The 24,185-nt window shown below is 58.3% G+C and overlaps 1 protein-coding gene across 2 annotated transcripts; it reads right to left on the reverse strand.

The window, feature by feature from the left end:
• Positions 1-17,380: 17,380 nt before the first annotated feature.
• Positions 17,381-21,213, reverse strand: LOC127461998 (estradiol 17-beta-dehydrogenase 8-like). Of its 2 annotated transcripts, XM_051770259.1 has the most exons (8): positions 20,962-21,213; positions 19,826-19,942; positions 19,430-19,528; positions 18,996-19,081; positions 18,195-18,279; positions 17,724-17,766; positions 17,579-17,653; positions 17,381-17,412 (listed from the first exon to the last, which is right to left on the reverse strand). In XM_051770259.1, the coding sequence occupies exons 1-8, from the start codon at positions 21,196-21,198 to the stop codon at positions 17,396-17,398; spliced, it is 759 nt and encodes a 252-aa protein (XP_051626219.1). In that variant the 5' UTR covers positions 21,199-21,213; the 3' UTR covers positions 17,381-17,395. The 2 variants fall into 2 exon arrangements, with proteins under 2 accessions (XP_051626219.1, XP_051626220.1); XM_051770260.1 differs by lacking the exon at positions 19,430-19,528.
• Between the last annotated feature and the right edge of the window lie 2,972 nt (positions 21,214-24,185).

Raw genomic sequence — 24,185 nt, forward strand, 5'->3', positions numbered from 1 at the left:
CCCCACTTCCCACACTGGGTGCCCCCCAACTCCCAGACTTACCTCCCCACATTGGACGCTGTCGACCTCAATGGGCTGCAGGAGGAGAGCAAAGGCTTGGTTGGGGTTGGCCTTGTGGGGCTGGGGGGGACACGGGTGTCCCCACCCCCTCCAGCCCCGGCTGCCCCCCGGGCTGAGCGGGGCTCTTTGGGATTGCGGCTCCCAGGCAAGTTGGGGACACCAGTGCAGGGGGAAAGGCAAGGCATTGAGGGCAAAGCCTGGAGGAAAGGCCCTGGGAAGGGGCCATGGCAGGGCATTTCCCAGTTGGTGCCAGTTCAGCCTGGCCAGGCCTTGTCCCACTTGAGCCCAGGGTGGAGCTTGGGCCTGTTTGTCCTCCTTGGACTCCAGTGGGGCTTGGCCCAGTTCCACCCAGTTTGGGTTGGGCCTTTGCCTTGGCTGGGAAAGAGAGGAGATGGTGGGGAGATGCCCCAGGGGACCAAGAGGATGGGATGGGGAGGCCCAAAAAGGTGGGATTTGGGGTCAGAAAGAGCAGGAAGCGTTGGGACTGTGCCAGGACGGAGCCGGGTGCAAGCATCCCGTGAGGAAGCGGAGCTGCAGCAGCAGGAGTTGAATTGTGGGAAGGGGAAGGAGAGAGGGAATTGTGGCCAGAAGAAAGTGGCCTGGCCCGGGGCTGGGGGTGCTGGGGAGTTCTGGGGGAGCCCCTGGATTGGGAAGGGGCCCATCCCTGGGCCCATGGCCGTGGCATGGGGGCCTCACCTTGGCATCTGCCGGGGGGCTCAGCAGGATGGTGAAGAGCAGGGCCACGCTGAGCACAGCGACCTTCATCTTCCTCTGGGCCTGGGCAGCGCTGGCTGAGGCTGCACAAGGGCAGGAGCACATTTATCCCTGCCGGGACTCCTCCCTACCCCCTCCCCGAGAGCCCCCGGGGCAAAGCCCGGCTGGGCACAGCCCCCAGCCCTGGCCACAAGCCCAGCCCTGGCACAGAGTCCATCCCGCCTGCGGCACCCATCCAGCCACCTTCCCCGGCATCCCTCCAGCTTCCTGCACGGGGCAGCTGCCCCTGGAAGGGCCCAGGCCCCTGGGGGTGCCAAGGGGGTGGGCAGGGAGCTGAAAGCAGCTGCATACCCTGTGGGGACAATCCCACACAACACAATCCATCCTCCAACAGCCCCCAAAGCCTGATCCACCCATGTCCTCCTGCCCATCCCTTCCAGAGCTTCCCCTCTGGGACACCCCAGAGCTCAGCCCAGCCCCAAACCCGGCGTGTCTGAGCACAATTGTCCCTGTTCCCACTCAGCCCCTTGGCTGAACGCAGAGCTGGCACTGACCCCCTTCTTGGGGCACCAGGAGCCCGGGATCAGGGAAACAGGGAGCTGGGAGATAAAGGGGCTGACGGGCAATGGGCACAGGCGGGTGACTGGGATCTCCAGTCTGGGCAGGCTCTGGGGAGCACTGGGCAATGCTGGCCCTGGCACACAAGGGCTGGGCCCAGGGAAGTGCTGGGGTGGTGGCAGTGCCCGGCTCCAGCCCATTTGCGGGCACTGCAGCCCCCAAGTGGTGCAGGCCCAGCCACGGCCTCCCCGAGCAGAGCCCAGAGGGGCAGATGCCCTTTGCTGGCCCTGCCCCTGTCCCAGCTGGGCACACCGTGTCCTCCCGCATCAGCCGGGCCCCGCTCTGCTGAGCTGGCCCAGGCAGGGGGGGCCAGGCACTGGCAGCCCAGCAGGGCTCTGGCTCCACACTGGGCTGGCCCTGGCACACAGCTGCCCCAGTGCCCCTGTCCCCAGGGATGGCCCTGCCCTGCCCTGGGCCCAGCGCTGGCCCTCAGCAGGATGGCACCTTCCCCCCCACTCTCCCTCCCTCCTCACCCGCCTCACAGGCCCCTCTGGGCTGGGACCCCCGTGGGCACAGATCAAGGACAGCCACTGAGCGGGGGCTCCCGGCACCTGCCACAGCCTCAATTCTCCACTCACCTTTGGCCACGTTTCCGCAACACCTTCCATCCTTACGGGCCCCTGACCACACACAAGAGACCATTGTGGGGCAACTGGGAAAACATCTCAGCTGAATGACTTGACTGTTTGCCTTGCATTTTCCCCAGGAGCCGGCAGTGACCTGGAAGATTTTCCTTTTGCCCTTTTCTGCTTCGTGCCTCGTTTGTTGGATAATTGAGGAACGTTGACTGAGGAGGGGCCCAGGGGAGGTGAAGCCGCTCAAGAAGGAGGCATTTACAGCCCCTCAACACCAATGATCCCACTCTGGACCATCCAAATTGTGGCATCAGCAGCTCATTGGAAGAGGGAAATGGCCCCAGTTTGGTGTTTGAGAGAGAGATGGACGAGAGACGTGAGCAGGGTGCCTGAGGTGCAGCTGATCCCCCCTGGACTGTCTCCTTCCTTCCCCCTGAGCAGGGCTGGCAGCACCTGGGGAAATTCCTCTTGTTCCTGCAGTCCCTGCTCTGAGATTTTTCCCACCCTCTGGTTCCAAATGGATTTGGGGCCTGGCCGTTCTCCTCAGGCCGTGACCCGCAGGGAGGTGTTGTGGTGACTCCCAGAGGGAAAGGGGAGGAGAAAAGGGGGCCCTGTTCTCCCCACATTTACGTCTCCCTTCCCAATTTCCTGGTGCCCTCAGCTTCCCAGAGTCCCTCAGTAGCTGCACGAGGAGGACACCAGACTCAGCAGGAGGTGTCTGTCCTGTTGTCCTGGTTTTGACTGGGATAATGGACTGGTTTACAGTCACTGCCCACAACAGGGACTTGTCTCAGCACAGAATCCTGGAATCATGCACTGGGTTGGGTGGGAAGGGACCTTAAAGCTCATCCTGTGCCACCCCCTGCCATGGGCAGGGACACCTTCCACTAGCCCAGGTTACTCCAAGCCCCATCCATCCTGGCCTTGGACACTTCCAGGGATCCAGGGGCAGTCACAACTTCTCAGGGCAACCTGTGCCAGGGCCTCCCCCCTCACAGGGAAAACTTTCTTCCCAATATCCCCCTAAACCTGCCCTCTGTCAGTGGGAAGCCATTCCCCCTTCTCCCATCCCTACAGGTCCTTGGCCAAAATCCCTCTGCAGCTCTCTGGGAGCCCCTCGAGGCACTGGAAGGGGCTCTAAGGCCACTCTGGTGCCTTCTCTTCTCCAGGATGAACAATCCCAGTTTTCGCAGCCTGTCCCCAGAGCAGAGGGGCTCCAGCCCTCAGAGCATCTTTGTGGCCTCCTCTGGATCCACTCCAACAGGTCCATTCCTCCTGATCTGGGCCCCCCGAGCTGGAGGCAGCACTGCAGGTGGGGTCTCACCTGAGGGCAGCAGAGGGGCACATTCCCCTCCTCCCCTGCCCCGGGATGAGCCCCGCACACGGGGGGTTTCCAGGCTGGCTCGTGTCCCATTTGTCACCCACCAGCACCCCCAGAGCCCTCTCCCAGCAGGGACTTCCATCCCTTCCTCCCCCAGCCTGCACCGATCCCGGGGGTTGCCCTGACCCGGCTGCACCACCTTGGTCTTGTCCAACCTCAGCAGATTCCCGTGTGTGCCGGCAAACGGGGGGAAGGGGAATTCACCCGACTCTTGGGGATTTGTTTGTCTGCTGGTGCCCCAGGGCAAAACAAAACCCTGTCAGTCCCATCTAGTCTGTCCCATATTCCACCCAGGAACCCTCCACCAAACAGATCCACCAGCTGGGGGGAATTCCAGGGTCCTTTTTGGGGACTGACACGTCACAGCTAAAGGAAAACCCCTCAGTGGATATTTCCACCAGTTACTCCAGCATGAACAAAACTGGCAGCACCTTTATAAAGAACTCCCTCCAACAGTCTGCGGAATAACACTCTTTATTAATACAAATTGGCACAGGCTAAAGGTTCGTGGTGGTCAGGGACAGGGTCTGGCTGCAAAAACACACTTCAAACAATGTCAAAATTGTTGTTAAAGCAAAGCAAAGCACAACCTCTAAACCAAACCAATCCACAACTACATTAGGTAGCAAAAGCCAGCTCTAGTCCTTCCAAGCAGTGACTAACACGCAGAGCTGACACTTCCCACCCAGCACAGGTGTCCCTGAGGGGGAGGAAGGCAGGTTCAACCCCTCCATTGATCCCAGGAGTTTCAATGGAAATCTCCCACAATTCTTTCCCCATTTCCAACTATCTCTTATGCTATTTTTAAGGTTTTGGAGAAGTTTGAGGGTTTCTACTGAGAAGTGTTACAATTATTTCTGGGTGCCTGGGGAGCTTTGTGGGGCATCGTGACCTTATCCCAGCTGGGAAGCAGCAGCTGGAGTATCTTTGCTGTCCGGGAAGCAGCAGCTGGTTTTCCTCTCTAATTCCTATTCTGTGTTAACTTTTAGCCTTATCTCTCCACACTCTGGGACCATTTCTCTGGCCTGTCCAGGTCCCCCTGGATGCCATCCCATCCCTCAGGTGTGTCACCTGCCCCGCTCAGCTCAGTGTCACGGGCTCAGGGTGCCCTCCATCCCTTGGCCTCCATCATTAAGGAAGAGGCCGGATACTGGGGCCAGGAGTGAGGAACTGGAGGGTGTGGAGTCCAGCTGGGGATTCCTTGCTGGGGATAAGGACAGTGGGATTGGGAAGGGGGCAGCAGTCCTCAGCCTCTGGAGGTGTCTCCTGCAGAGAGGGAAGGACAGGAATGGCTTGGAGAAAGATCTTGCAAGCTCCCGGTGCAGGAGGTGCCCAGGATGAGATGGAATTCCCTGTGGTGGAGGCAATCACATCCCCTTGGGTTGCAGGGGCTGTAAATGCCCCCCCTGAGCGGCTTCACCTCCCCTGGGCCCCTCCTCAGTCAACGTTCCTCAATTATCCAACAAAGGAGGCACGAAGCAGAAAAGGGCAAAAGGAAAATCTTCCAGGTCACTGCCGGCTCCTGGGGAAAATGCAAGGCAAATAGTCAAGTCATTCAGCTGAGATGTTTTCCCAGCTGCCCCACAATGGTGTCTTGTGTGTGGTCAGGGGACCATAAGGATGGAAGGTGTTGCGGAAACGTGGCCAAAGGTGAGTGGAGAATTGAGGCTGTGGCAGGTGCCGGGAGCCCCCGCTCAGTGGCTGTCCTTGATCTGTGCCCACGGGGGTCCCAGCCCAGAGGGGCCTGTGAGGCGGGTGGGGAGGGAGGGAGAGTGGGGCGGGAAGGTGCCATCCTGCTGAGGGACAGTGCTGGGCCCAGAGATGTGATGTCATATGAGGGATGTGATGTCACAGGAGAGATGTGCTGTCAGAGAGGAGGATGTGATGTCACAGAAAAGATGTCATGTCACAGGAGAGATATTATATGATATGATGGATGTGACATCGTATAGGAGCTGTGATGTCACAGGAAATATGTAATGTCACAGGAAGAGTGTGGTGTCATATGATGGAAGTGATGTCATAGAGGAGGATGTGATGTCAAAAAAGAGGATGTGATATCACAGGACATATGCGATGTCACAGAGGAGGATGTGATGTCATAGCAGAGATAAGATGTCATATGATGGATGTGACATCATAGACGAGCTGTGATATCACAGAGAGGATGTGATTTCACAGAGGAAGGATGAGATGTCATGTGGGAGGATGTGATGTCACAAAAAGGATGTGATGTCATAGAGGAGGATGCGATGTCACAGCAAGGATGTGATGCCACAGTGGAGGATATGATGTCACAGGAGAGATATGGTGTCATATTGTTACCCGTAATCCAAAAGAAACACAAACCAACAAAGTGCCAGTTTATGCGGTGCTTTATTCGGGGCCCCGGGAACCTGCGGGCTAACGCCCCAAGTCAGGATTCCACCGACCCTCATTTTCAGTTCAGCTTTTATACACAAACAAGTTTAAGTGCAGTTTCCACGGCAAAACAGTTACAGTTTCCACAGCAAACCAGGTGTAGTTACAAGCAAGCTCATACTTCATACTGATAACAATTAATAATCATCTATTCTAATCATAAATCTTACATAAACTGTCTTACCCCTAGAAACTGATTAACAGACCCTTACCACATCCCAGGTAACAAATCATTATATACATGCTTGACTTAATCCTTTGATTATTGTTGCCATCTCTTCAGTACATTCCACACTCACAAACAAGGTTGCTAGCTTACTACTTTGAAGCAATGCTTTCTAGGCCTACTATTCTACTAAGCCTTAGCCATTCTACTACTAATTTAAATTGCTTTGCAACAATATGATGGATGCGACATCATACAGGAGCTTTGATGTAACAGAGGTAGGATGAGATGTCACGGAGGATGCCAGAGTAACTCATGGAAATATCCACTGAGAGGTTTTCCCTTTGACTGTGACGTGTCAGTCCCCAAAAAGGACCCTGGAATTCCCCCCAGCTGGTGGATCTGTTTGGTGGAGGGTTCCTGAGTGGAATATGGGACAGACTAGATGGGACTGCCAGGGTTTTGGTTTTTCCTGGGGCACCAGCAGACAAACAAATCCCCAAGAGTCGGGTGAATTCCCCTTCCCCCCGTTTCCCGGCACACACGGGAATCTGCTGAGGTTGGACAAGACCAAGGTGGTGCAGCCGGGTCAGGGCAACCCCCGGGATCGGTGCAGGCTGGGGGAGGAAGGGATGGAAGAACCTGCTGGGAGAGGGCTCTGGGGGTGCTGGTGGGTGACAAATGGGACACGAGCCAGCCTGGAAACCCCCCGTGTGCGGGGCTCATCCCGGGGCAGGGGAGGAGGGGAATGTGCCCCTCTGCTGCCCTCAGGTGAGACCCCACCTGCAGTGCTGCCTCCAGCTCGGGGGGCCCAGATCAGGAGGAATGGACCTGTTGGAGTGGATCCAGAGGAGGCCACAAAGATGCTCTGAGGGCTGGAACCCCTCTGCTCTGGGGACAGGCTGGGACAATTGGGATTGTTCAGCCTGGAGAAGAGAAGGCTCCAGAGCGGCCTTAGAGCCCCTTCCAGTGCCTTGAGGGGCTCCCAGAGAGCTGCAGAGGGATTTTGGCCAAGGAGCTGAAGGGATGGGAGAAGGGGGAATGGCTTCCCACTGACAGAGGGCAGGCTTAGGCGGATATTGGGAAGAAAGTTTTCCCTGTGAGGGGGGAGGCCCTGGCACAGGTTGCCCTGAGAAGCTGTGGCTGCCCCTGGATCCCTGGAAGTGTCCAAGGCCAGGATGGATGGGGCTTGGAGTAACCTGGGTTAGTGGAAGGTGTCCCTGCCCATGGCAGGGGGTGGCACAGGATGAGCTTTAAGGTCCCTTCCCACCCAACCCAGTCCATGATTCCAGGATTCTGTGCTGAGACAAGTCCCTGTTGTGGGCAGTGACTGTAAACCAGTCCATTATCCCAGTCAAAACCAGGACAACAGGACAGACACCTCCTGCTGAGTCTGGTGTCCTCCTCGTGCAGCTACTGAGGGACTCTGGGAAGCCGAGGGCACCAGGAAATTGGGAAGGGAGACGTAAATGTGGGGAGAACAGGGCCCCCTTTTCTCCTCCCCTTTCCCTCTGGGAGTCACCACAACACCTCCCTGCGGGTCACGGCCTGAGGAGAACGGCCAGGCCCCAAATCCATTTGGAACCAGAGGGTGGGAAAAATCTCACAGCAGGGACTGCAGGAACAAGAGGAATTTCCCCAGGTGCTGCCAGCCCTGCTCGGGGGAAGGAAGGAGGCAGTCCAGGGGGGATCAGCTGCACCTCAGGCACCCTGCTCACGTGTCTCGTCCATCTCTCTCTCAAACACCAAACTGGGGACATTTCCCTCTTCCAGTGAGCTGCTGATGCCACAATTTGGATGGTCCAGAGTGGGATCATTGGTGTTGAGGGGCTGTAAATGCCTCCTTCTTGAGCGGCTTCACCTCCCCTGGGCCCCTCCTCTGTCAACGTTCCTCAATTATCCAACAAACGAGGCACGAAGCAGAAAAGGGTAAAAGGAAAATCTTCCAGGTCACTGCCGGCTCCTGGGGAAAATGCAAGGCAAATAGTCAAGTCATTCAGCTGAGATGTTTTCCCAGTTGCCCCACAATGGTCTCTTGTGTGTGGTCAGGGGCCCGTAAGGATGGAAGGTGTTGCGGAAACGTGGCCAAAGGTGAGTGGAGAATTGAGGCTGTGTCAGGTGCCGGGAGCCCCCGCTCAGTGGCTGTCCTTGATCTGTGCCCACGGGGGTCCCAGCCCAGAGGGGCCTGTGAGGCGGGTGGGGAGGGAGGGAGAGTGGGGCGGGAAGGTGCCATCCTGCTGAGGGCCAGCGCTGGGCCCAGGGCAGGGCAGGGCCATCCCTGGGGACAGGGGCACTGGGGCAGCTGTGTGCCAGGGCCAGCCCAGTGTGGAGCCAGAGCCCTGCTGGGCTGCCAGTGCCTGGCCCCCCCTGCCTGGGCCAGCTCAGCAGAGCGGGGCCCGGCTGATGCGGGAGGACACGGTGTGCCCAGCTGGGACAGGGGCAGGGCCAGCAAAGGGCATCTGCCCCTCTGGGCTCTGCTCGGGGAGGCCGTGGCTGGGCCTGCACCACTTGGGGGCTGCAGTGCCCGCAAATGGGCTGGAGCCGGGCACTGCCACCACCCCAGCACTTCCCTGGGCCCAGCCCTTGTGTGCCAGGGCCAGCATTGCCCAGTGCTCCCCAGTGCCTGCCCAGACTGGAGATCCCAGTCACCCGGCTGTGCCCATTGCCCGTCAGCCCCTTTATCTCCCAGCTCCCTGTTTCCCTGATCCCGGGCTCCTGGTGCCCCAAGAAGGGGGTCAGTGCCAGCCCTGTGTTCAGCCAAGGGGCTGGAGTGGGAACAGGGACAATTCTGCTCAGACATGCCGGGTTTGGGGCTGGGCTGAGCTCTGGGGTGTCCCAGAGGGAAAGCTCTGGGAAGGGATGGGCAGGAGGACATGGGGGGATCAGGGTTTGGGGGCTGTTGGAGGATGGATTGTGTTGTGTGGGATTGTCCCCACAGGGTATGCAGCTGCTTTCAGCTCCCTGCCCACCCCTTTGACACCCCCAGGGCCCTGGGCCCTTCCAGGGGCAGCTGCCCCGTGCAGGAAGCTGGAGGGATGCCGGGGAAGGTGGCTGGATGGGTGCCGCAGGCGGGATGGACTCTGTGCCAGGGCTGGGCTTGTGGCCAGGGCTGGGGGCTGTGCCCAGCCGGGCTTTGCCCCGGGGGCTCTCGGGGAGGGGGCAGGGAGGAGTCCCGGCAGGGATAAATGTGCTCCTGCCCTTGTGCAGCCTCAGCCAGCGCTGCCCAGGCCCAGAGGAAGATGAAGGTCGCTGTGCTCAGCGTGGCCCTGCTCTTCACCATCCTGCTGAGCCCCCCGGCAGATGCCAAGGTGAGGCCCCCATGCCACGGCCATGGGCTCAGGGATGGGCCCCTTCCCAATCCAGGGGGTTCCCCAGCACTCCCCAGCACCCCTAGCCCCGGGCCAGGCCACTTTCTTCTGGCCACAATTCCCTCTCTCCTTCCCCTTCCCACAATTCAACTCCTGCTGCTGCAGCTCCGCTTCCTCACGGGATGCTTGCACCCGGCTCCGTCCTGGCACAATCCCAACGCTTCCTGCTCTTTCTGACCCCAAATCCCACCTTTTTGGGCCCCCCCATCCCATCCTCTTGGTCCCCTGGGGCATCTCCCCACCATCTCCTCTCTTTCCCAGCCAAGGCAAAGGCCCAACCCAAACTGGGTGGAACTGGGCCAAGCCCCACTGGAGTCCAAGGAGGACAAACAGGCCCAAGCTCCACCCTGGGCTCAAGTGGGACAAGGCCTGGCCAGGCTGAACTGGCACCAACTGGGAAATGGCCTGCCATGGTCCCTTCCCAGGGCCTTTCCTCCAGGCTTTGCCCTCAATGCCTTGCCTTTCCCCCTGCACTGGTGTCCCCAACTTGCCTGGGAGCCGCAATCCCAAAGAGCCCCGCTCAGCCCGGGGGGCAGCCGGGGCTGGAGGGGGTGGGGACACCCGTGTGCCCCCCAGCCCCACAAGGCCAACCCTAACCAAGCCTTTGCTCTCCTCCTGCAGCCCATTGAGGCCAGTGGCGTCCAATGTGCGGAGGTAAGTCTGGGAGTTGGGGGGCACCCAGTGTGGGAAGTGGGGGGCACTTTGGGCCCCCCATCCCTTCCTGGCCCTGGGGACACCCCAGTGACCAGTGATGTCTCCTTGTCTCTCTACAGGCAGGCGTCATCGGCGGCCCGGTGGGTACCAGGGCTTGTGCTGGGCCCAGACCCTCCCCTCTGGTGGCCACCACCCTCCAGGCCATCCCAGTGCTCCCCAGTCCACCCCAGTGTGCACTGGGGAGGCCCTTCCTCTGGGCCCCCACTCTATTCCCACACACCTCAGTCCACCCCACCACACACACACAGGGCATCATTCCCACACCATTTCTTCCCTTCTTTCTCCTCTAATCCTTTCCCTTTCCCATTTGCCACAACAGTCATGTCCAGAAATCCCCTTCCTTGACCCCTCAGTCCCAAAGACCCTCCCAGTCCCTTCCACTTTTCTCCTCTTCCCCATTTCTCCTGCCCCCACCCCTGCCCTGCTTCATTCCCTGGGTCCCCTCCACTGCAATCCCTTCCAACTCACCTGCATCCCTCACAGTCCCATCCCTTCCACACCCCAATGCCCATCCTGTGGGATCCCCAATTCCCCTCCACTTCACCCTCTTTGAGTCCCTTCCTCCTCCACCTCACCCTCCTGCAGACCCTGAATTCCCCTGGCTCTCCTTGTCTCCATCCCCACCCTGGGCCCTGCAGGAACAGGGATCCCAGGGGAAACTGGGTGCAGAGGGGCTGGGGGGAGCAGAAGGGATTTTCCCCCTCAGACCAGGGGCCAACCATGGGCTGGGGGGTCTGGGGACACCCGTGTCCCTCCCCCAGCCCCACAGGGGCCAATCCTGCTCAAACCTTTGCTCTCCTTCCCCAGCCAATTGCGGGACAAGGAGGAGGTGGATGTGTTGGGGTAAGTCCTGGAGTTGGGATGTCCCCAGTGTGGGAAATGGGAGGAAATGTAGTCCCCCCATCCTTCCTGGGCCTGGGAACACCCCAGTGACCAGTGACACCTCACACTCTCTCTCCAGGGAGGCATGGATATCGGTCGAGTGAAGAGGTCTGAGGTGGGTACCCCGAGTTCTGCTGAGCTCAGACCCTCCCCTCTCATGGTCACGTGTGTCCCAGTAAAGCCCAGTGTGCCCCAGTCCAGCCCAGTGTGTCCCAGTCCAGCCCAGTGTGCCCCAGTACATCACAGTGTGTCCCAGTCCACCCCAGTGTGTCTCTAACCCTGCCTTTGTCCCCAGCCCCCCGTGGCTGACCAGGTGGAGCTGATGCGCCAGTGACGCTCGGCTGCCTCTCTGCATGTCCAGGTGAGAAATATGGGAGGCTCCTCAGCCCCCCAAGGGAGCCTGGCAGGGCCCTGGGGGGTCCCTGAGCCCTCTGCAGTGGGCAGAGCTTGGGGACAGCAGAGGGACACGCAGGGGGCTGTCCCTGCTCCGTGTCCCGGGGCAGCTGGACAGAGCTGCCCCCAAGCCTGGCCTTGCACTGGGGGCTCTGCAGACCCCCAGGCTCACCGGGAGGGCAGGGAGGGGCTCGGGGAGGTGTCAGAGCATCCCGGGCTGGGGGGCTCTGGGGGCCACATGGATCTCAGCATCCAATTCCCTTCTCCTGCCCCAGCTCCCTGCAGACAGACAGGGTGGGGACAAGGCCCCTCCCATGTCCCTGTGAACACCGGGGGTGACGTTTGGGGCTCTGTCTTTCAGGACTGGAAGTGGTGGTGACACCCGTGTCCTGGCCCCTCCAGTGGCATGAGGAGATGATCATCCCTGGAGGACCCCCCTGATCCCCTGGGTGCCCTGGCAATTTCCCTGCAAGAATCAATAAACCCCTGCAGCAAAACAAATGCTCTGTGTCTGTCTGGGTGTGTGTGTTCCCACCTCCACGGGTGCCTTCCCGTGTCCATGTGTGTTCCCACGTCCCCTGGGGCACCCGGTGGTTTGGGGGCACAGCGGGAAACAGGGTCTGACTGGGGCTGTCCAAGCACCGTCCCCAAGGAGCACAGCTTGGTGTCGGGGCAGGGGAGGGTCAGGGACAATCAGCCAAGGCCCCTCAGTCCTTCCCTGGGCTCTGGGAGGGATGGGAAAGGGGATCAAAGGAGCCAGTGGGTGTCAAATGCCCCCAGATCTCAAGGGCCAGGCTCGGGGCTGAAGGGATGGAGAGCAGCCCTGCATCCAAGGCCATGGGGATAGTGGGGGATGAAAAGCAGGATGGGAGCCAGCAATGGGAGCTCACAGCCCACAACCCCCCCGTGTCCTGGGCTCATCCCACAGCATGGGCAGCAGGGCAGGGGGGTTCTGCCCCTCTGCTCCGCTCAGCTGAGACCCCCCTGCAGTGCTGCCTCCAGCTCTGGGCTCCTCTGGCTGTCTGCAACGCACCCACCCGCAATGGCAATGGCTTGGGGGGATTCCCCTGCCAGCCCTGGCATCTCCTGCAGCTCCATGGGCTCCTCAGCACAGCACAGACACGCACCTCTTGGGGCACTTCCAGAGGAGGCCACCAAGGGGATCCCAGGGCTGCAGCACCTCTCGCATGGAGACAGGCTGAGAGAGTGGGGGCTCTTCAGCCTGCAGAAGAAAAGCCTGTGGGGAGACCTCCTTGGGGCCTTCCAGTACTTCAAGGCAGCTTTATAAAACATGTGGGCAAAGGGTTCAGTAGGGCCTGTCCTAATAGGACAGGGGGTGAGGGAGTTAAACTAAAAAAGTGCAAGTCCAGACCAGAGATAAAGAAGAACTATTTTCTAGTGAGAATGCTGAAACACAGGAACACATTTGCAGGGAGGTGGTGGATGCCCCATCCCTGCAAACATTCAAGGCCAGGTTGGATGGGACTCTGAGCAAGGTGATCTAGGAAAGATGTCTCTGCTCCCCCTCCAGGGGATCCCCCGCCCTGTGCTCTTGGCTACCAGAGTGATGGGCAGCTCTCAAAGGATGCAAGTGCCCAGAGAGCAGAGGGAACACACAGGACCTCTGTTAGCAGGGACATCTTCAGGTGAGATGGGAATAGTTTGGATCAACACGCTCAGGTTCCACTGTTTTGCCTTTCTGTAGTTGCACACAACGTTTGGAAGAGACTGATAATCACAAGGTCCCACAGTGTCACAGGGTCCCCTTGGTGACAGGAGGTCATCAAGTGTCCCACAGACTTGTGAGTGTAGAGTTTTTGGAGGTGTTCTCTGACCCAATCTTCCTTGAGCAAGGCAAGGTCTTCCTTCCAACATTCCTATAGCCTGGTCTCCCGGGCCAGAGATCCCTGAGGGCTGCTCTTGTCAGTGCAAAGGTGTTCAGTAACTCTGCCTTCTCTGCATCCTTGCCATGAGCAGAGCGGCTCAGGGGGCTCCTGGGGGTCTCTGCACACGAGATCCCCCTCACACTCTTAAGGAAACTTCCCAGGCTCACCATTCCCAAGACTCCCTGGCTGTCACTCTCCCACCAGCCCAGACTGGCACTGCTGACACTCAGGCCCCTTCCCAGCAGCAGCAGCTCCAGTGACCCGACGGATCCCCTTTGACTCCCCACACCCTCCACTCTCACAGTCAGACCAGGTTTCCTCACTGCTTCCACCCCAGGTTTCCCGTGGTAGAGTCTCTGATATCTTAAAAACTATAAAACAATTTATTTTTTGTGAAGAAACACAGATACAGCCTGAGCTGGTGCCTCAAGGAAGGACCCCCAACAAAAAATTCCTTGGGGTTTTATCCCCTCCCACTCCAAGCACACAAACTGCTCTTCCTGCTGAGTCCTGGGCTCCTGCCCTGTCTCCAAGTGTCCTCTCCCTTGGCTGCTCCAGGGTCAGCAGCTCACGGCCTTTGGTCTGAGGCCCCTCACCCAGAGCTCATCCCACAGCTCCAACTGCAGCTGCTCCCTGAGCCACCTGCACCCACGGGATTCCTCAGCCCTGGGCACCACGAGGCTCCTGACAGTGTCCCAGGGTCCCTTTGGTCCCATGAGCCCGCACAGTGTCCCAGGGTCCCTTTGGTCCCATGAGCCCCCACAGTGTCCCAGGGTCCCTTTGGTTCCATCAGCCCCCACAGTGTCCCAGGGTCCTTTGGGTTCCATGAGCCCCCCCAGTGTCCCAGGGTCCCTTGGGTTCCATGAAGCCCTGTGGTGTCACAGTGGCCCCTTGGTTCCATGAGGTTCCACAGTGTCCCAGGGCTCTACACTGGACATGATGGGGGAGGGGCACAAGATCAGGCTTGTTCCGGGAATTCTGTGGGATAACATGAAAAACTTAGAGGGACAAGGTACCCGTGAGGGCCCCTCTGAGGTGACTCTGAGATGGAACAGTCACATCCTCCTCTGACATCACATCCTCCTCTGTGACATCACATCCATCCTGTGACATCAAACCTCTGCTGTGATATCAAATCGTCCCTGTGATGTCACGTCCTCCCCTGTGACATCACATATCGCCTTGACATCACGGGGAGGATGTGATGTCACAGAAAGGATGTGATGTCATATGATGGATGCAATGTCATAGAGGAGCTGTGATGGCATAGGAGAGATGTGATGTCACAGAGGAGGATGTGATGTCATAGGGGGTGTGATGTCATAGAGGAGATGTGATGTCACAGTGGAGGATGTGATGTCATGGGGTGATGTGATGTCACAGTGGAGGACATGACGTCACAAAGATGATGCGATGTCACAGAAAGGATGTGATGTCACCTGGGAGCTGTGATGTCACAAGGGAGGATGCGATGTCACTGGGAGGACGTGATGTCTCAGAGGAGGATGTGATGGCACAGAGGAGGATGTGACGGCACAGGAACAATCTGATATCACAGGAGAGGTTTGATGTCACAGAGGATCTGATGTCACAGATGATCTGATGTCTCAGGAGAGCTGTGATGTCATAGGATGGATGTGACGTCATAGAGGAGATGTTATGTCACAGGAAGGATGTGATGTCATAGGGGAGCTGTGGTGTCAGAGGAGGATGTGATGTCATTGGGAGGATGTGATGTCACAGAGGAGGATGTGATGTCACCGGAAGGATGTAATCTCATAGGGGAGTTGTGGTGTCACAGAGGGAGATGTGACATCATAGAGGAGCTGTGATGTCACAGGAGAGATGTTATGTCACAGAAGAGAATGTGATGTCATGGAGGAGGATGTGATGTCACAGAGGAGGATGTGATGTCACAGGGGGGAATGTGATGTCACAGAAGAGAATGTGATGTCACAGAGGAGGATGTGATGTCACAGAAGGGGATGTGATGTCACAGAGGAGGATGTGATGTCACAGAGGGGGATGTGATGTCACAGAGGAGGCTGTGATGTCACAGAGGAGGCTGTGATGTCACAGGGGGGATGTGATGTCACAGAGGAGGATGTGATGTCACAGGAGAGATGTGATGTCATGGGAAGGCTGTGATGTCACAGAGGAGGCTGTGATGTCACAGAGGAGGCTGTGATGTCACAGAGGGGGATGTGATGTCACAGAGGGGGATGTGATGTCACAGAGGGGGATGTGATGTCTCTGGTACTTTAGTCTGGGCCTTCCTTCGTGACCAGTCTGTGACCAAGGCAGTGCCCAGATTTCCCCGCTATTCCCCACGATTTTTACCTAAGCCGGGCTATAAGAAGAAAGGAGGAGAGGCCTTTGCCCTCTTTCCTTCCAGCTTTGGAGGTGCAGGTTCCCTGTGTGGAGTCTGTCGGGTTGGGGAGCGAGGCCTGGTAAGGCCCAGCCGGCCTTGGCAGACGGAGGGTGCCGGGGTCGTTCCAGAGCCACTTTCTGTTGTCCCAAGGAGAGCAGTGGGATCTCCTTTGCTAATTCTTTTTGTTGTTAGATCTTGGGAGAGTGATCGTGTATATTTTATTTTGCTTTTGTTCCTTTTTATCCTTCCCCTTCCCTTTCCCCTTTCCTTTTGAAATTGTACATATATTTCAATTGTATATAAATGTAATATAAGTGTAAATATATTTATATTTAGATATATATTGCTTCAGCTGTCTGCCTCTCGTTTTAGTTCTCTTGGTTTTCTTTTCTCTTCTCCCTTGGTTTTGGGGGGGGGAGCTCTTGTGGTGAGGTTTGGAGACTTGGCAGGGAGCCAGCTTCAAACCACCTCAATGGGATTTGTTATTATTTGGGATTTGGGGTTTATTTGGCATTTGGGATTACATGGGTTTGGGAAGTACTGGGGATTTGGGGGTTATTTGGGATTTGGGAACATCTGGGATTTGCTATTATTTGGGACATGGGAATATATGGGATTGGGAATTCTTGGGGATTGGGGGTTTATTTGGGATTTAGGAATTATTGGGGATTTAGGGGTTTATTTGGGATTTGGGAATATATGGGATTGGGAATTATTCGGGATTTAGGGGTTATCTGGGAACATCTGGGATTTGCTTTTATATGGGATTTGGAACTACATGGGATTGGGGATCATTGGTGATTTAGGGTTTACTTGGGATTTGGGGTTTATTTGGGATTTGGAACCACATGGGATTTGGGATTTGAGTTTGGGGACCATTTGGGATTTGGGATCATTTGGGACTATTTGGAATAATTTGGGACCGTTTGGGACCATTTGGGATAATTTGGGATTGATGGGAACCCGTGGATATTATGGATTAATTAGAGATTGATGGGAACCCACGGATATTATGGATTAATTAGGGGTTAATGATTTACCCACAGCTATTATGGGCTAATTAATTATTAACATGAACCCCGGGCATTATGTGCTAATTAGGGGTAATTCTGGGGGATTTTGCCTCTAAAAACTCCAAAATTTGGCATCCAGAAGGTTTATTTTTGTCGTTTTAGAGGAGGTTTAAGGCAGAAAAGATGGAGGATTTGGCTCCGCCCTCTCTTAACTCCACCCCTCCCGAATTTTGGGGATACCTCCCAAAGCTTTTGGGGGGATTTGCCTCAAAAAACTCCAAAATTTGAGGCCCAAAATGTTTATTTTTGTGGTTTTAGAGGAGGTTTTAAGGGGGGTAGGGTCAAGAGGGGGCAGGGCTACATCTGACCTCCCCCCCCCCGAATTTAAGAGACCCCTCCTAACCCCTCACCCCAAAAATTTGGGGTCTCCACCCCAAAAAAACCCCAAATTTGGGGTCCAAAATGTTTATTTTTGTTGTTTTAGAAATTTAAGGGAGGGGAGGGGTGGGCGTGGTCTCGGTGGGCGTGGCCAATAAACATCTCCATGGCAACGGCTCCTGGTGGTTTTTTGGAGGGGTTTCCACCCCCCTCCCTCGACCCCCCCAGTTTTGGGGTTCCCCCCATATTTTGGGGGAGCCCCTCCCTTACTTTAGGCCCCTCCTCCCCAGTTTTGGGACCCTCCCCAATTTTTGGGACCCCCTTTTGTCCTCCACCCAAATTTTGGACTCCCCTCCCCCCAAACTCGGGGCCTCTCCCCCATCCCAACCCCCCACATTTTGAGGTCTGCCCCTCCCCCCCATTGGGGGGACACTTGGGGGGAGGGGCTGGATCCGTCACATGAAGAGACCCCCTGGAATGAGAGAGGGAAAGGGGGGACATTGGGGGGACACTGGGGGGACACTGGGGACATTGGGGGGACACTGGGGGGACACTGGGGGGACATTGGGGACATTGGGGGGACACTGGGGGGACATTGGGGACACTGGGGACACACTGGGGACATGGGGGGTCCCCACCTGTCACCTCCAGGGTGGCCCCGGTGACGTAGCTGCTGTCCCCCGACGCCAGGAAAGCCACCACGTCTGCCACGTCTGGGGGACACCGGGGGGTGGTGGCACCTCCAAGTGTCCCCAAAGTGTCCCCAAAGTGTCCCCAACTCACCCTCAGGGTCCCCCAGTCGTCCCAGTGGCACCATCCCTGCAAACTGGAAGGGGGGGGAGACACACACACACACACACACACGAGGGTCACCTCTGGTGTCACCTCCCCAATGTCCCCAATGTCCCCCAATGTCCCCAATGTCCCCCCAATGTCCCCCAATGACCCCCAACATCCCCAATGTCCCCCAATGTCCCCAATGTCCCCAATGTCCCCAATGACCCCCAATGTCCCCAATGACCCCCAATGTCCCCAATGTCCCCAATGACCCCCAATGTCCCCAATGTCCCCAATGTCCCCAATTTCCCCCAATGTCCCCAATGACCCCCAATGTCCCCAATGTCCCCCCAATGTCCTCAATGACACCCAATGTCCCCCAATGTCCCCCCAATGTACCCCAAATGTCCCCAATGTCCCCAATGTCCCCCAATGTCCCCCCAATGTCCCCAGGAGGTGCCACCCCCCCGCTGTCACCTTGTCCAGCACTTTTAGGGGCACTTTGTCCGTCATGGGGGTGACGATAAATCCCGGCAGGACGGAATTGCAGCGGATCCCAAACCTTGGGAAGGGGATTTGGGGGGGTCAGAGGGGTCCCCCTGACCCGTGTCACCCCCCCACAGGGTGTCACCAACCCCCTCCTGGGTCACCAAACCCCCCAATCCAGTTTTCCCCCTGATTTCCCCCCAATTTTTCCCCATTTCCCTCCAAATTCCCGCAATTTCCCCCCTTTTCTCCATTTCCCAATTTCCCCCCCAGTTTTCCCCATTTCTTCCCCTTTTCCCCCCAATTTCCCTCCAAATTCCCCCAATTCTCCCCCCCAATTTTTCCCCATTTCCCAATTTTCTCCCCAGTTTTCCCCAGTTCTTCCCCCTTTTCCCCCCAGTTCCCCAATTTTTCCATATTTCCCCCCAAATTCCCCCTTTTCTCTCCAATTTTTCCCCATTTCCCCCTTAAATTTTCCCAATTTCCCCCCAATTTCCCCCCATTTCTTCCTCCTTTCCCCCAGTTCCCCCCCCAATTCCCCATTTCCCCCCCAATTTCCCCCAAAATCCCCCAATTTTCCCCCCAAATCCCCTCAATTTCCCCCCAAAATCCCTCAAATTTTCCACCCAATCCCCCAACTTTCCCCATTTCCCCCCAAATTTCCCCACTTTCCCCCCAGTTTTTCCCCCGAATTCCCCCCAAATCCCCCAATTTTCTCCCTTTCCCCCCCATTTTCCCTTGTCCCCTCCCAAATGTCCCCAAATGTCCCCAGATGTCCCCCAATGTCCCCACCTGGCCACCTCCTTGGCCACGCTCCGGGTCAGCCCCTCCACCCCCCCCTTGGAGGCCGCGTAGTTGGTTTGGCCCAAATTCCCCACCTGGGGGGGAGGGGACAATGACAAAGGGGAGGGGACACCCCTGGGACCCCCCTCGGTGTCCACACCCCCCCCCCAGTGTCCCCAAAGCCCCCCAAAATTCGTGTTTCTGGGGGTTTTATCCCCAATTTTGGGGGGTTTATCCCCAGTTTTGGGCAGGGGGGAGGGGACAGTGACAAGTGACAATGACAAAGGGGGGGAGGGGACATCCCTAGACCCCCCCTGGTGTCCCCAAATTCCCCCAAAATTGGCGTTTTCAGGGGCTTCATCCCCATTTTTAGGGCTTTTACCCCCATTTCGGGGGCACTGACGGTGACAAGTGACAGGGACAGTGACAAGTGGGGGTCCCACCTTGGCCACCACGCTGCCCACGAGGACCAGGGAGGCCCCCCCGGGGTCCCCCGATGTCACCAGGGCCTTTGTCACCTCCTGTGTCACCAGGAACGTCCCCTGGGGGGGCAGCGGGGAGACATCGGGGGTGGCACAACCCCCCCAATGTCCCCCAATGTCCTCAATGTCCCCCCAATGTCCCCAATGTCCCCAATGTCCCCCACTGTCCCCCCAATGTCCCCAATGTCCCCCAATGACCCCCCAATGTCCCCAATGACCCCCAATGACCCCCAATGTCCCCAATGTCCCCCCAATGTCCCCAATGTCCCCCCAATGTCCCCCAATGTCCCCAATGTCCCCCCAATGTCCCCCCAATGTCCCCAGTGTCCCCCCAGTGTCCCCAATGTCCCCTCTCACCTCCAGGTTCACCCCCAGCACCTCCCGGAATTCCCGCTCTCCCATCTCCAGGAACATCCGGTCGCGGGTGATCCCGGCACAGGACACCAGGACACGGGGGGGAACCCCAAAGTGCTCCTGGGGGGACATTTGGGGACATCAAGGGGTCATTTGGGGAGGATTGGGGAGGATTTGGGTCCATTTTGGGTGGATTTGGGTGGATTTGGGAATCCTGGGGTGGATTCAGGTTGGTTTTGGGCAGATTTGAGGGAGGTTTTCTTGGGATTTGGGGCCATTTGGCTGCAATTTTCCAGGAACTGGGTGGGGATTTGATGGAAATTTGGGGAATTTGGGGGGAACTTGTGGGGATTTGGGAGTCTTGGGGGTGATTTTGGGGTGGATTTGGGTCTGGGTTGGGTGGATTTGGGAATTCTGGGGTGGATTTGGGTTAATTTAGGGCAGATTTGGGTTTTTTTTCCTGCAATTTGGGGACATTTGGCTGATATTTCCCAGGAATTTGGTAGGAATCGGATGGAATTTTGAGGAAATTTGTGAGTTTTGGGGAAATCATGGGGATTTGGGAGCTTTGGGGGTGATTTTGGGGTGGATTTGGGTCTAGTTTTGGGGATTTGGGAATTCTGGGGGGAATGCGAGGGAATTTGGGTCGATTTTGGAGGGAATTGTGGAGGTTTTCCTGCAATTTGGAGACGGCTGGCTGTGATTTTCCAGGAATTTGGTGGGAATCGGATGGAATTTTGGGGGAGTTTGTGGGAATTTGCAAGTTTTGGGGGAATTTGTGAGTTCTGGAGGTGATTTGGGGTGGATTTGGGTCTGGGTTGGGTGGATTTGTGGGGATTTGGGAATTCTGGGGGTGATTTGGGGTGAATTGGGGAGGATTTGGGTCGATTTTGGGTGGATTTGGGGGGGCTTTTCCTGCAATTTGGGGCCGTTTGGCTGCGATTTCCCAAGAATTTTGTGGGAATAGGAAGGAATTTGTGGGAATTTGTGAATACTGGGAGTGATTTTGGGTGGATTTGGGAATTTTGAGGGCGACATTGCGGATATCGGGGGTCACTCAGGGACACTGCGGGACACTGGGGAGGGTGTGACACTCTCGCGACATGTCACCGGTGGGGGGGAGGCGGCGGCGACATTACCTGCACCCCCCTCACCATCCCGGCGACGCTTTTGGGATCGGCCACATCCACCTGGAAAGCTCCGTGGTCGGGGGGGCAGTGCCGGGGGAGCCCTTTCGCTGTCGCCGCCGCCCCCGACATGTCGCGATCGGCCACGGCCACGCGCGCGCCCTCGCGGGCCAGGCGGCCGCTCACGGCGTGGCCGATGCCGCTGGTGCCCCCTGGCGGTTCGGAGGGCCAATGAATAACCGGGGCCATTGAGGGGTATGGGAACCGCCCCTGGCGCCCCCTGGCGACCCGGAGGACCAATGACTGCCCGATGGCACCAGTGGGGACCACTTTAACCAGTGACCCCTCCCAGTGTCACCAATAACCCCCCCAGTGACACCAGTGGGGTCTGTGACCCCTCCCGGTGTCCTCCCAGTGTCACCAGTGGGATCTAGTGTCACCAGTGACCTCCCCCAGTGTCACCAGAGGGGTCTGTGACCATCCCAGTATCACCAGTGACCCTCCTAGTATCACCAGGGTCACCTTTAACCCCTCCCAGCGTCCCTCCCGGGGGTCTCCCCGCCCTAAGTTCCCCCCCACTCCAACCCTGGGGGTCTCCCCTTCCCTCTCGGCCCCAAAACACCACAAAATCCCCCCCAAAACCCACCCGTGACCAGCGCCACGACCCCCGCCAGTCGCCCCGCCGACCTCCCCAACATGGCGGCGCCGGAAGTGAAAACCGAGACGGAGGCGCGCACGCCGCGCCGCTCTGCCCGCACCAACTCTATCGTCAGTCCTCCAGCCGCAGTTTTTCGGCTTTGCCCGGTTTTTTTTTCCCCTTTTCCCTGATTTTTCCCCTCCCATAAACACCTGAATCCCATAAACACCTGAATCCCCTCGTGGCATCGCCAAGTCCTGGATTTCACCCTCTGGGCTCCTCCAAATGTTTCCATTTTAATCCACCAACCGCATGGTTTGCTACAACCCTGAATAACAGTATTAAGAAAAAAAACACTCCGGAAATTCCAAAAATTCTCCCGGAATTCCGCGATCCGCACATGTGAATCCCACCCCAACCTCTTGGGGCGACCCAGACCCCACATGCCGGATTTTAGGACGGGGGTGAGGCCGCGTTTTTGGTCCCAAATTGGGGGGGGGAGGGGAAGGTTGGGAATTGCAGACCCCGTTCCCGAGGGGATGATCCCATGGAAAACACAGGATGATCCCTTGAGAAAATTGGGATAAAGCACGGAAAAAGAGGCCAGAAAGAGGTGTTTGGGGTGGGAATCAGGGAGGATTTGGGGGTCTCAATTTGGGAATTCTGGATCTCATTTCCAAGGGGATGATCCCACGGGAAAACTGGGATTTTGGGGTCCCAGGCCGGGAATTGCAGATCCCATTCCCGGCGGGACGATCCCGGGACGCTCCCGCGGGAATACTGGGGCACTCCCAGGGGAACACAGGGATCCAGGGGGTCGGGAATGGGAGGCTTTGGGGTGGGATTCAGGGACGATTTTGGGAATTGTGGATCCCATGCCCAAGGGGATGATCCCATGGGAAAACTGGAACCACTGAGTCCAGAACTGACCTCAGCAGTTCCAGCAGCGGGGAGGAGATGGAGGGGGGCTTCAGGTGGGCAAACCTGACAGTGCTGACAAACAGGGAGACCACAGCCAGGGGAGGGAGGCCCGTGGAAAAGGCTCTAAAAAACCCTCCCCGAAGATCACTCCCTCTGCTCTCTGCACTTTGGGGTTCTGGGGGTCCCCCCGTTCAGGCTCTTGGAGGTCCCTCGTGTTTTGGGGGCCCCCTCTCCGGGTTCTGCCTTTTCCGGGCTGCTGCAGATGCCGGGAATCCCAGGGGTCCCCCCTCTCGGAGCCCCCTCTTCCAGGGGCCGGGGGTCCCCGGCCCCTCCACCCCTCTGGGCTCCCCCTCTCCGCGCTTCCCCTCCCGTCCCCCCAGGCTGCCGGGGGTCCCCCAGCTCCGCTGTCGCCCCTCTCTGCTCTCCCCACTCCGGGGGCCCTAAAAAAGGGGCTCGTCGCGTCCCCCCCCGCCGGCACCGGGCTGACAATGGGGGCGGCGGGGCCTGACCCCGCAACACCGACCCCCACCGCGGGGGGTCCCCGCATCCCCCCGCCCACCTCCCGCCTCTGCCGGGAACCCACCCCGGGATCCCCCCCAACAAAACCAAAACACCTCCCGAGGTCCCCCCGAGGGCCATTTGCGGCTCAGCCCCAAACATCCCCCCCAAAACCCCCCGCACACCCCCAACCCACCGCAGCCGAGCTCCCCCTCCCCGCCCGCTCAGGGGGGCGATGCTCCTCCTCTTCCTCCTCCTTTGCCTCTGCCCGCTCCTCCTCCCCCCACTCCATCCCCGAGCCGGGAGCTCGAGGTGAGTTGGGGGGCCCCGATGGCAAAGGGGCAGAGGGGAAGGAGAAGAGGGGCTGGGAGCCCCAAAGTGAGCGAGAGAGGGGGTGGGTCAGTGCCAAAGCAGCGGGGGGCGACGGGCAAAGGGTGGGAGAGGGGAAGAAGGGGAGGTGGGAGAGCGGCAAAGGGGTTCCCGTGGGGGTCCCTTCGTGTCCCCACAGCTCGATCCCTGGAGAGGAGGGACCCCCGGGCCCCAGCGGCTGATGGGGGCCGGGATGTTTGTTGGGAATTCCCGGCAGGCCGAACAAAGGCCCCGGCCACGCGTCGGGAACTCTTTGATTGTCCCCAACAGTGGCGGGAGTTCCCCAATTCCCGCCCCCCAAAGTGGGGAGGTGGGAGAGGGGGAAGCCTGGGAGTGTTTTTTGGGGTGAGTGTTGGGGCTGTCGGGGGGCAGAGTGCTGGGGAAGGGGGTTTTGGGGGATGCCAGGGCCGAGGAAAGGGGAGTGCGGGGCTCTGGAGAGGTGGGATGGGGGGTCCGGGGAGATCCCCTGCCCAGGGGTCGGCGGTGTGGGGGAAAGGGAGGTCCTGGGGGTCGGGAGAATGGGCAGAACCCGGGGTTCAGGGGGTCCCCCCGTGTTCCAAAGAAAAGGGTCCTGTGGGTTGTGGAAAAGGCAGGCCTGGGGGTGCAGGGGGTAGCAGCGTGAAGGAAAAGCAGGGCCTGGGGGCTGGGAGAGGCGGGCTGGGCGGGAAAGGGGGTTGCAGGGGGGTCTTAGTGCAGAATAAGGGGGTGCCAGGGGGTTCCTGTGGCCAGGAATGGGGCTTTGGGGGTGTCCCAGAGGGAAGGCAAAAGGGGGGCTGTAGGGACTGGGAGAGGAGGCCCAGGGGGTCTCTCG

Source organism: Manacus candei, unplaced genomic scaffold (assembly GCF_025592945.1).
Source record: "Manacus candei isolate 608988 ecotype Guabito, Panama unplaced genomic scaffold, ASM2559294v1 h1tg000118l, whole genome shotgun sequence".
Classification (NCBI taxonomy): domain Eukaryota; kingdom Metazoa; phylum Chordata; class Aves; order Passeriformes; family Pipridae; genus Manacus; species Manacus candei.